This window comes from Microtus ochrogaster, chromosome 21, assembly GCF_000317375.1.
Source record: "Microtus ochrogaster isolate Prairie Vole_2 chromosome 21, MicOch1.0, whole genome shotgun sequence".
NCBI classification, from domain to species: domain Eukaryota; kingdom Metazoa; phylum Chordata; class Mammalia; order Rodentia; family Cricetidae; genus Microtus; species Microtus ochrogaster.
In genome coordinates this window covers 39,522,877-39,535,294 of record NC_022022.1, presented here as the reverse complement: position 1 = coordinate 39,535,294, position 12,418 = coordinate 39,522,877, and the positions used below count along the sequence as shown (strand labels likewise).

The 12,418-nt window shown below is 42.3% G+C and overlaps 1 protein-coding gene across 1 annotated transcript in view; it reads right to left on the bottom strand.

Moving 5' to 3' along the window:
* Positions 1 to 5,396: 5,396 nt before the first annotated feature.
* Positions 5,397 to 12,418, bottom strand: part of Syde2 (synapse defective Rho GTPase homolog 2) — a 54,638-nt gene continuing 47,616 nt past the window's right edge. Inside the window, exons 5-7 of the mRNA XM_005357400.3 lie at positions 11,980 to 12,161; positions 10,367 to 10,598; positions 5,397 to 6,335 (exon numbers count right to left, since the gene is read on the bottom strand). Coding sequence (XP_005357457.1) covers positions 5,842 to 6,335; positions 10,367 to 10,598; positions 11,980 to 12,161 — 908 coding nt within the window. The 3' untranslated portion in view covers positions 5,397 to 5,841. The remainder of the gene's footprint in view (positions 6,336 to 10,366; positions 10,599 to 11,979; positions 12,162 to 12,418) is intronic.

Below are 12,418 nucleotides of genomic sequence, written 5' to 3'. Positions count from 1 at the left end.
AATCTAATCATCCTCACTCTGCAACAATACCCAAAATCTAATCATCCTCACTCTGCAACAATACCCAAAATCTAATCATCCTCACTCTGCAACAACGATACCCAAAATCTAATCATCCTCACCCTGCAACAACGATACCCAGAATTTAACAACTCACTTTTGTGACTAATTCCCCAAATCCATCTTAAAGACAGATGCATAATTTCTCATCAAGGAGTATTTTCTGTGTAGGTGTGTTCTTATGTCACATGTGTGCTAATGTCCATGGAGGCCAAAAGAGGGCAAGAGGTTCCCTGATGCTAGAGTTACAGCCAACTCAGAGCCAGGTCCAACGGCAACAAATGCTCTTAACTACTGTGCCATCCTTACAGCCCCAAGGAGCAAATATTTTTTTAATCACATTTTAAGTCATTTTATAGCCCTCAGTTTTTATCATTCCTCAATTTAAAAAAAAAAACATTCTAAAAGTATCTTTTGAAGTCAATCATCTTTTAATAAATAGCTGATTCTCTTCTAAGCTATTGCCCCTCTAGGCATATGACAATGAACTAGACATTACAAGATTCTTGTTGCCATGGGAACACTGTTTACATATGAAAGGCAGATAACAAGGCAACTCCAGATAAACACTCTGATGGAAATAAGCCAGTGCCAGTAGGTGTGATACAGCTTATGTTTTTATAAACTTATTTATCGTGCATGTGTACATGCCTACATGTGTAACACTGTGCACTTATGGAAGCCATTCTCTCCTTCCACCACGTGGACTCTGGTTGTCCAATTCAGGTCCTTGGGCTTGGCAGCAAGCACCCTTGCCTGCTGAGCCATCTCCAGCCTGCAATGGTTTGAATGACAATGTTCCCCACAAGCTCAGACTTTGAACACTTGGTCCCCAGTTGATGGTGCAGTTTGGGAAGTTTAGGGGGTGTGGCTTTGCTTAATGTCACTGGGGGAGGGCCCTGGGGTTTAAATGCCATGCGCCATTCCCACTTTGCTTGCTACCACCTGCAGAGATGGTCCAAGACCTAAGCCTTCACCTTTCAATTCCACCCGCCATGTCTGGCACTTTCTTATCATAAGGGCTCTTAGTCCTCTGGAGTGGTAAGTCCAAACACACCCTTCTTTCTTTAAGTTGCCTTGGTCATGGTCCTTATCACATAGAAAAGTAACTAATACATAGCCTCCTTGAAATGACATTTCATCAGAGGCAGGGATGATGAAAAGAAACTAACTACTCAAGGAAGAGGTGGACACAGAGATTCCCAAGCAGAGAGGTAAGTGAAGAGAGAGAGACCCTGGGACAAGTGATGTCCCAGGGTGGGTAGAGTCCAAGGAACAACACCACCCAGGAAGTGATGCACTCAGTCTCTCCAGGTCACTTTAGTCCCCAGAGAGCAGAGACTGGACAGAGGGAGGATCAGTGGCAGCACGTACGGAATGGAAGAAACAAAGTAGACGCTCAGGTGGGTACCTATCACACGCAGGTCTTCAGGGGTGGATGGGGGGTAGGTGGAAAAGACTAACAGGGGAATGGCAGGGTAAGATCAAGAACAGCAGAGTGCTGGGCACATCTGCCAGCTTTGCCTGCTTCCCATGCAGTTGGAAAATCTATTCCCATATGCTTTAGGTCACAGTGGTTCTCACCCTGTGAGCTGCAGACCCTTCGGGGGTCGAACAACCCTTTCACAGGGGTCGCGTATCAGGTATCCTGAATATCAGATATTTACATTACAGTTCAACAGCAGCAAAATTACAGTTATTAGGTAGCAAAGAAATAATTTTATGGTGGGGGGGTCACCACGTGAGGAACTGAACTAAATGATGACAGACGTAAGAGGGTCGAGAACCACTGGTCTAGGGGAAGGACACAGCTAATTCCTAACTCCTGGAGACAGGGAACGAAACTGGTGTTTCTGTCAGGAAATCCACAACAGAAAGGCTGCAGAGCAGTGGTGACCACAGCAGCGCCGTCAGGACTAGCCTGTTTCTGCCTCCTTTCAAGCTTTCTTGGCCCGCCGATTGTCTTTAATATACCTTAATATACTGAAGCATAACTTTAAAAAAAATCACACACCGTAAGTATGCAACCTTTGAACCAACAAGAACAAGATGTAAGAGTCTGTCAACACCTTAGGAGAACCTTGCTTCTGACTCGTGGTTTTAAAATTCCTTTTCTGCCTGAGTTAGCCAGTTAATTTTTGGCTAAGTCAGAATGTAACTAAGAATCCCTACTTCCAGCAACACTCTGCTCATCAACTGTGAACCAAATGATTTTTGCAAACTGGTCAGGAAATGAGGAACAAAGATCATTTCTCCTACACTCAGATGAATAGGAGCCCAGTTTAGTTTTGTGGGGATTTTTGAGACAGGGTTTTACTAAATAAATAGTCCTGGCTGGCCTTGAATTTACAGTGATCCTCCAGCCTTTGGGGGAATTAAGTCTTAAGGGCAATTCAATTTTATCATTTCAAAGTACCTGAAAATAATGATTTTAAATTCTAAAACTACATGCTGGGCAGTGGTGGTGCACACCTTTAATCCCAGCACTTGGGAGGAAGAGGCAGGTGGATCTCTCTGGGAGTTAGAGGCCAGCCTAGTCTATAAAGAGAGTTCCAGGACAGCCAGGGCTGTTACAAAGAGAAACCCTTTCTCAAAAAACCAAAATAAGTAAATAAATAAATAAATATAAAATTACTTTGTGATCAGAAATTCCAAATTCATTTTCTTTAGGGTCCCCAGCATAAGACTACACACTCTGCCGTCCTTCATGAACAGCTATTGCATGAGATGCAGCAATCCTCAGAGAGCACAGTGAAGTCTGTGTGGCTGAGCATCAGCACCAAACACGGGGAGCACGTCTCGCTTGCTCACAGGACTTCACCGAGCGTTTTGACAGCAGCCACTACTAAAACCATACGATCTAAGGACCACTTTAACAGGAAATCACTTTGGGGTTGTTTGCTTTTAGACAAGGTCTATGTAACCTGGCTGTACTGGAACTTGCTTTGGAGAACACACTGGCTACCAACTCACAAAGATTCACCTGTTTCTGTCTCCTGAGTGCTGAGATTAAAGGTGTGTGCCTGGTCATTTGATTTGCTTTTTTTTTTTTAATGGCAACTCGCTTCTACTGCTTGAGGTATACTTACAAAGCCTATAGGCAGATTCTTTTGGCTCTTACTTCAAAATATATCCATAATTCTCTCTGTATGGTTATAAAGTTACACACACACACACACATACACTGCCTCTATTGCTGCTTCTCGTCTGAATATTTCCGTCTTAGCTTACAGCACAACTGGAAAGACTATTAACTAATGTGAAATGCCTTCAATGTTCTAACCTAGTTTCAACAGGAGACTGCAAGCCCAATCAAAATAAAGAATGGGGGTGAAAGGACGGCCTGATGACAACCGGAGAGATTCCAAGCTCATTTCTGACGTGCCCTGCTCATCCTCAAGCAGAGGCAGGACCCCCAGGTTCTCAGAAAGCACCTAGAGATTACCATGATTGGGCGGATCCAGAAGCTGATGAATGTGGGTCTGAACGCGAATCAGCGAGGACTTGCTCCGGACGGGGAAGGTTCAGTGGGTAAGATGCTTACACCATGCATGGTGCCTGATGCCTGAGTTTGACCCCTATGGCTTCCATACACATGCCATGGGAGGTGTCAGTCTCCCCGCCCCAAGCACACCACACACACACACACACAAATATAAAGTGTAATTTAAAAAAAAAATGTTTATGTAAAGGCACATACATGTGGTGATTCTGGAAGCAGCGGGGCAATAAAAAAGGCTTTGGTTCTGACAGTGATTAGACAAAAAAATGTCTAACATAATCAAGTAATCAAGCCACAGAGACTGATCAAGAACTATTCTCATTAAAAATAAAGTAAGAACAGGCCTTGAAGTATTTTAGACTCCAGAAAATTCCAATTTTGGACATCAATATCATATATATTTATGGATAGCTCACTTAAGAATACAAAGGTGAGCCAGGCGGTGATGGCGCACGCCTTTAGTCCCAGCACTGCAGAGGCAGAGGCCAGCCTGGCTCCACAGACAGTTCCAGTCCAGCAAGGGTTACACAGAGAAATAAGAACATAATAGGACTGGAAAGACGGCTCAGGGGTTAAGAGCACTGACTGCACTACCACAGGACCTGGGTTCAATCCCCAGCACCCACATGGCAGCTCACAACTGTCTGCAACTCCGGTGTCAGGGGACCCGACACCCATGGCAAAACACCAATGCACATAAAATAAAAATTTAAAAAAAAACTATGTAAAAGTAATCCTTAAAATCAGCTATAACAGCCTGGCACTCTTACAATATTTTAACTGGAGCCACTTCCTTAATTTCTATAGTGTGCATGATAGAAAGGGAAGAGAACAGAGACACCGTCCTTACAAAACATTTAAAACACTGTTTACTCATGACATATACCTGTTACAGTCTCTGGGATTTGTTACAAGCTTTAAAAAAATGAAAGTCTCATACAAAAATAGTTATTTTCTTTATACTTGCGGCTTTCAAATTAAATACCTGGATGTTATGTGTGCTACATAAGAATGGCTGTTACATTAAAGACTTTCATATTTAGAAAAACACTAAGAAACCAGTTTTGGCATAGCTGTCACACTTTAAACTTGGCAACTCGAGTTGCACACACTTTTAAAACTACACATTCTGTAAGCATAAAAGTTTTTACATTTGCAATCTAATTTTTAAAAGCCTTCTAAATTTACATTTTTCAAACACCACTGTGATTTCTGTAACAACTACCCATAGATGTACTTAGCCAAAATAAGTTAATAAAAAAAAAAAAAAAACCTGTACCATGTAGCATCCTGGCAAGATGACTTCTTTAGAAACAAGGGCAATTATGAAGTCAGGGTTTTAAGCGTACCGCTACAAACAAATACTTAAAGCCTCGCAGAAGACAGAAAGGCACAGAACAGGTGAAGTTTCCTTAAGTCACGAGTGCAGGTCACTTGGCCCGGTCAGTGGCTGAAGGGCTCAGCTGGAAGCATGACTTTTCTTGGGATGCATGCAGCAGAGTGGGGGCTGCCATTACCACTCACACGTCTCTGCTGTGCTTCTATTCAAGTGGTTCTTCCGTAACTTAGCTTTTAACTTAAACAATCTTTCCCTGAAGAACACATTTTTTTAAGCTAATAAATTTGGCCTCATGACACATAGTTTTCAAAATACATGGAATTCTACAGTCAACCCCTTCCCTCAGGTAAAACCTATATATACAATGCACTTATATAAATATATACATATCTTCAGAATCATAAAAATATTTAATTTTATAAGCTTAAATAATTACTGAATGTTAATACAAAATACATTAATATCTGTATAATTTTACATTTATAAAAAGTTTTCTTGTAGCAGCATTCGTATTGCAAATGAAATGTGACCAAATGACATTGCACAAGGACTCTGACTGCACATCAGCTGGGCCAGCTGCAGTGTCCTCTGCGGGGGACATCTGTCTCCACCTACAGAAGAGCAGTTCACAATGCACTGAGGCTGCGCAGGGGTAATAATGTCCCTGACCCTTATAAACACCTCCAAGTTTCCTCCATCCAACCTGCAAGGTTTATTAAAATGTCGCAAAGTTACCTTTACTCTAAGCAGTTCATAACTAAAATAACTGTATTAATGAATAGTGATTATAAGTGAATCACAGGAACATATTAGGAATTAACTTGCAGTTTCAACACTTAAAAACAAAACAAGAGAGACACCATGAGGAACAAGACAGGAAGACGAGAGGATGGACCTCACACCTAATGACATCCCAAACAAAACAGCCCGTCCGTCCATCTCAAACACTCATATTCAGCTTGTTTTTGTTGAGCTCACGTTCCAGATTGCCAATCAAGGTATCGATACTTTCTTGCAGATCTCTGAGGTTGGCTTTCTGATGCACGGTAGACTCAATGGTCTCCATTGTCAAGTACGTCTGAAACGTGCACGATTTAGACATGGGGATTCGCTGCTCAAGCGTCACCTCTGCTCCATCCACTTTGCTGTAATCTGCATTTTCTCCATCTTCTAGGGGAACGTCATCATAATCCAAATCCTTGAGATTTTCTTTCGTATTTAGAACATAGTTTTCCCCACAGCTGCTCCAGTCCCCCGCATAACGATTGCTGAGTGGGCTATCCAATCTGGCCTGCCGTGTCCTCAGCACCCCCGGTGAGTCCGCGCTGCTCAAATTCAATACACACGGCCGCTCTTTCTTTCGCCTCAGATAATGCAGAGATGACTGCTCCAGGCACAAACTGTCGGTGGGTTCTTTCACAGTTAAACGTTGCACTAGAAATGAATACGTGTACTTTAGTAACGGCCACCGGCCTGGGACAGACAGAGCACACAAAGAGGCCATTTAATGATCAACTACAAACATGCACTTGAGACATGCGTTCTACTGAAAGCATCCTACAGTGATTTCTCTACCACCAGATGCAATCAAGATTAGGCATAGAGACTAGTGGAACGTTCAGTGGTACTACTTCATGCTAAATAAAAACATTCCCCAATAAAACTCGCAACGCTGATCAACTTTCTGTGCACGTTAATTGTCTAGCTGTCATTCTAAGCTAGAATTTAAGCTCCTCTTAAAGACTACAGCAAAAAGCGGACAAGCCATGGTGCGTAAAGGGCACGGAACAAGAGGTTCCTTCTCTACAAACATCTAGCTGAGGCAAAGGCTTCTACAGTGATCGCTCTAGCTCTGACCTTAGTGGGCTTTTTTGCAGTTAGCAGTGTGTCATCAATACCAAGCAGCCCAAATTTCCCTTTGATAAAATGCATGAATATTAGACTTGGTCATTGTTACCTGAGTGATTACACAGCATTAGCTACTAATAGTCTTCATTTTTTTCTGCCTGGAAACAGCACAGGTATTTTATTTTCCAATTCTGGTTAGAGATTTCACAGCCTCAAATAGCATTCTTTGGATTTAGACTATCTTCTTCTGAGATAAGCTTCATTCTACCATCCTGTGTTGTACTGGTCATACAGCCGATGACACACACACACACGTGACTTCACACAAAACAAGACTTACATTGCTTACTGAGAACAACGTTTATTTGTCTAAGGTTCTTCTGCATAGAAAGCAGACTGTGTAAAACGCTAAGACATGGCTATTTAAGAACAGCCACATTATCTCTTTCTGCTTGTTTATTCTCTTCTGCCTCTCCCTTAGAGCTCCCTCTCTAGGATAAGGGGACATGAGCCAGTGATAACATCAGTTTTGCAACACAGAATGAAGGTTTGTTTGCAAAAGAAAACAACTTAAGAACGGTACACACATCTGAGTCTTCCACTTAAAATAAAAATATTCCCAATGTTTTACAGAGATCTTTTACATATTTCAACTTTTATTTTAGCAACTGTACACTGAATGTTTTTAACATTTCTATTTATTACATTTTTAAAGATCTATTTTGTGGATGAATGTACAGATTTGTGCCCGGTACCAGAGGAGGACACAAGAGGCGCCTGATCTTATTATTCGCTGTTTCCTCACTTTCTTCCTGTACCCTCTGTGCTATTCCTGTCCTCACTCTTGGGCCTGAAGTTTCTGACAAGCAGTCAACAGCACACTGGCAATCTGGAGAAAAGCCCACGTTTCTCCTGCTCAGTCAGGACTCTACTGAAACTCTACCTTTAGTTTCTTTGGAGATCACTCAAGAAACCAATGAAATCTTTACTTTACATTATTCTAAGAATTCAATTTCTGAAACATCAATGTGGATGTCTTCTTAGACTATTGATATTGGGACGTTGTCCTACAAATTTGTAAGGAAAATGGCTAACCTTAACCCTGAAGGTCTGCCTTCCCTATGCTGCTACCGACTGCCTGTTTTCAACAGAATGAAGAAAATGCTGCCAAATAAGGGTGTTGGAAACACTTCAAAGCATTTTCCTTATATTTTATACCTGTAGATTCTAATTTCCTATATTGTTTTCATTTAGAAAACAACACCTTTATTTAATAGAACTATATTAGGTGACCACTAGTGCGAGGAACTCAGACCACGGGGCAGGAAAATATCACCAATGACCTTACAAATTCGAGAACCTAGTAAGGAGCAGGAAACCCGCCCCAAATGTATTCATCACGAGGAACGTGGAACAGCAACAACTTTAAATCTATGTCCCTACTCTGAAAATAAGGGTGGACTCACAATAGCATCCAGGATTCTTTCCAATCGCAAGCCCGTTGCTTTTTTTAAAAGCCCCAAACACAAAGCATATAAAAAGAAGACTGTCCCCTAAAAGTATAAATGTTTCTACTGCGCCAGGACCCTTGCTCACCCAGCTGCGGAGCTGCTGGCAGAGAGAGATGGGCAGGGTGTGCAGAGGGCAGGGTAGCGTTACCTTCAGGGGCTAACATAACAGGCTTCTCATTTTGCAGACAGGACTTTACCAACAGAAATCTCAAAGTAAATTACCTCTTGCCCCAAATGAGGGGGCGAGGGTAAGATCAACAGAGAAAGCAAAATGTGTAGCAAAACTACAGATAGATAGATAGATAGATAGATAGATAGATAGACAGACAGACAGACAGACAGACAGACAGACAGACAGACAGACAACAGAAGAGGCTGAAGGAAACTCTTTGATGGTGGAGGGGAACCCCAGAAGAGTAGTTGACTGTACACCTTCCACGGAATGCGTGGGACAGTCCCGGGGCTCTCTACGCCACACCTCGGTTGTCAAAGACGCAGTAACTGCACCTTACTGACACGCTGTCCACCTTTGCCAAGAGCCGGAACAGGCAATTTAGAGGGGGAAACTATTGTTTCCCCTTATCCTCTGCCAGGTTCCGTCTTTTGTCTAGGTACTTTCAAGGAAAATAGCAGGCTATAGAAAAAGGTTATGATTACAACCAGCAACGAAAGTCTCTGGAATACAATGTTGAACACAAGACAGCTGTTTAAGTTATCATTACAATACAGTCAATGGGATGGAGAGATGGCTCAGAGGTTAAGAGCACTGGGTCTTTCTGCTGTGGAAATGGGTTCAGTCCCCAGCACCCACATGACTGCTACCAACTGTCAGTAACTCCATTTCCAGGGGCTCTGACATCTTCTGGCCTCCACGGAAATTTAAACAGGAAATACATAGACAGATATGCAAGCAAAACACACATACACAATAAAATAAATCCTAGAAAAATAAAAGGTAGTCAATAATAAATCTATTCCAATTTTACATACACATAGACGTGTGTGTGGCACAGAGGGGGGGGGGTGCTGGGAGACAGCTTCGTGAGTAAGCACTGACTGCACGAGGGTGAGGACCTGCAGTCCCGCAAGGAAGAAGGAGAAAAGTTGTCCTCAGAGCTCAGGTGCACATTCACAGCCCCACACATTCACGCACAAAATAAAGAAAACGTAAAAACCAAATTTTAAGAATTTTTATATTATCTATGTAGCTTTTTTCTGCATGTATGTAATATGCACTATGCAAATCACTCATGCCCACAGAGGTGAGAAAGAGGCTATCAGATTTCTTGGTACCGGAGTTACAGACGGTTGTAAGCTACCCTGTGGGGGCTGGGAGTTGACCCTGGGTCCCCTGGAAAAGTGACTAGTGCTCGAACCACTGATTCATCTCAGTACCATGAAAATCAAATTTTTTAAGACCAAAATATCAAAGATAATTGCCAGCAGGAGCTGAGGTAATTTAAAAACAACCATGTGTACAATAATTCTGTCGGAAAGACTAGACATGGGCTGGAGAGACGACTTGGTGGTTAAGAGCATCTGCTGTTCGTCCAGAGGATGCACATCTGGCAGCTCACAAGTGTCTGTTTAACTTCTGCCTCAGGGAACCTTTCTTCTGGCCTTCTCAGACTCTGATATACACAGGCACGCATCATATAAACAAAAATAAAATAAATCTTAAGACTACAAAAAGAATAAACTTAAAAGAAAAATGAATTTTGCTTTAGAACAAATTAAATAAATGTGAGAAAATAAATTAATAATTGAGTATAATGTGCTCAAAACTGTGCTGCACATTAAGGACATCCTTGTACTTAACTGCCACACGAAGTCTAGAAACTTAGCTTGCCAAGGTCAGAGCATTCACTGTAGGTGGTTCAATTAGCACCCCATTCAGGTCTTACTACACCCAAAATGTGTACAATGGCTCAAATGTCTACAACGTTACGAGCAAACGCAAAATATAAGTAGCAAGTGTCAATTCTTCAGTATTGAAAAAAAAGCAAAAAACCTAGACTTTTCCCTCCAATTACATCCAGGCATTTTAATCATCAGCTAACCCGTACATCCCGTGGCTGCTAAAGAGACGTCCAGAGACCCCTTTACCTGGCCAGAGCTGGAGCAGGTAATGAAGAACTTCAATGTGTTTTTTAAAATCCAAAGCGCTGGCGAGTTCTTCAGAATCCGTGAAGACTCTGTTGTTGTGGGGCGAAGTCTCTTGCCTCTGATTGAGAAGCACCGGTCCAAAGCACACAGCCAGATTCTGGCAGGTCATCTTATTCACTTCGTGGTACGAAGCCACCAACTTCAGGTGATCTAGCAACATCTTTAGGGTTGCCTGATAAATATGTTCAAACATAACTTAATCCACTGAGTGGTTAGACGGCCACGTAAAAGACTAGCAACATATTCTGAATTCCAACGGGCCCCCTTCGGAAAATACATTTCCCATGAACTCGCTCCTTCGTCCTTGAAGTGACCATGGGGCTGCACTAGAGGACTGGATGGCCACACCAGGGAGCCTGAACTTAGAAACGGGCCAGGACTGCAGTGATTGATCTACTAAAAAAGGCCACCAGGCGTCTCGTCTCCCCACCACGCTTTTTAACCAATAAATATTTTATAAACACACAAAATTATAAAAATGGAAAAATAATGGTTAGAATTTTTTTTTTAATATATTTTCTGAATTAGGCATGGTAGTGCACGCCTTCTAATCTCAGCACTTGGGAGGCAGAGGCAGTTTGAGTCCAGCCTGGTCTACAGAGAGAGTTCTAGGACAACCAGGGTACACAGAGAAACCCTACTCAAAAAAAAAATCAAATATATACATATATATGGGTATATATTTCCAAAGAAAATAATGTTTTAAATTCTTAAGTTAATAAAGGAAGTTGACTCAAAGACTATCTAAATTTTAAACACCTAAGGAAAAGAGTGATTTTTTTAAAAAATAGTATATTTTATCAACATTCCAAGAAATGAGGTGTAATTTCTTTTTATATTATATTAAATCAATGAATGTGAATTTAAAACTGCTATTCAGGGACTAGAGAGATGACTGAGTGGTTAAGAATGCTTGCTGCTTTGGCAGAGGACCAGAGTTCAGTTCCTAGCACTTACATCAAACAGCTCCCAGTGGCCTGGAACACCAGCTCCCAGGGGACCCGGCACCCTCTTCTGGTCTCTTTAGGCACAATGCAAGCACATGGTGCACATACATACACAGTGACACTTTATATACACATAAACCTTTTAGATAGACAGATGGGTGATAGATAGACAAAAAGACAGACAAACCGTTCCCTAGTTTTGATTTGCTAGAAATTTCCTTCACTTTCTTTTTCATTTTTTCTTTTTCTTTTTGTACCTCTGGCTGTCCTAGAACACATTTTGCAGACCAAGCTGGACTTGAACTCACAGAGATTCTCCTGCCTCTGCCTCTCAAGTGCTAGGATTAAAAGTGTGCATTACCACTGCCTGGCTAATAAAATAAACCTTCAAAGCAGAACTTAGAAGGCACATAGGCACATGTGTGCTTGGGCTAAAGTCACACACAGAGAACACAAAACTGATTTCTGGACACATTCAAGAAGTGGTAAAGGCAGAGCCTAAACCCGAGTGCACGAATGTCAGAGACGTAGGAGACTGGGTGGTGATCGCGCTTCAGCATGGGCTCCTGCGAGCTTCCGGGAAAGACGTCGATCACGTACACTCACCTTCTCAACATCCGGCAAGCAATTCAGCAGGCCGACGGTGAACTTGGAGTCACTGGACTCGGACTCACAGCCATTTGGTGGCATTTTCAGAGGGCTTTTCACCATCGCGTCTAACACAGCCTCGTACAGCTGCTTCGTTATCAGGGGAGAAGGGAGTTCTCTTAGATAGTCCTTAAGGACACCTGTGGGAATAGACCAGAAACAGCCCTGATGGGTCTCCGCAGTGGAGTAAGCGCTGGGAACGCTTTGAAAATGCAAACGCTATGGCAGTCGACTTGACATTCTGAAAACAATATAAACAGCAACATGAAAAGTATTATCAAAAAACACTGGTGAGGCGGCTGTAGAGATGGCTCAGTGGTTAAGAGCATTGCCTGCTCTTCCAAAGGTCCTGAGTTCAATTCCCGGCAACCACATGGTGGCTCACAACCATCTGTAA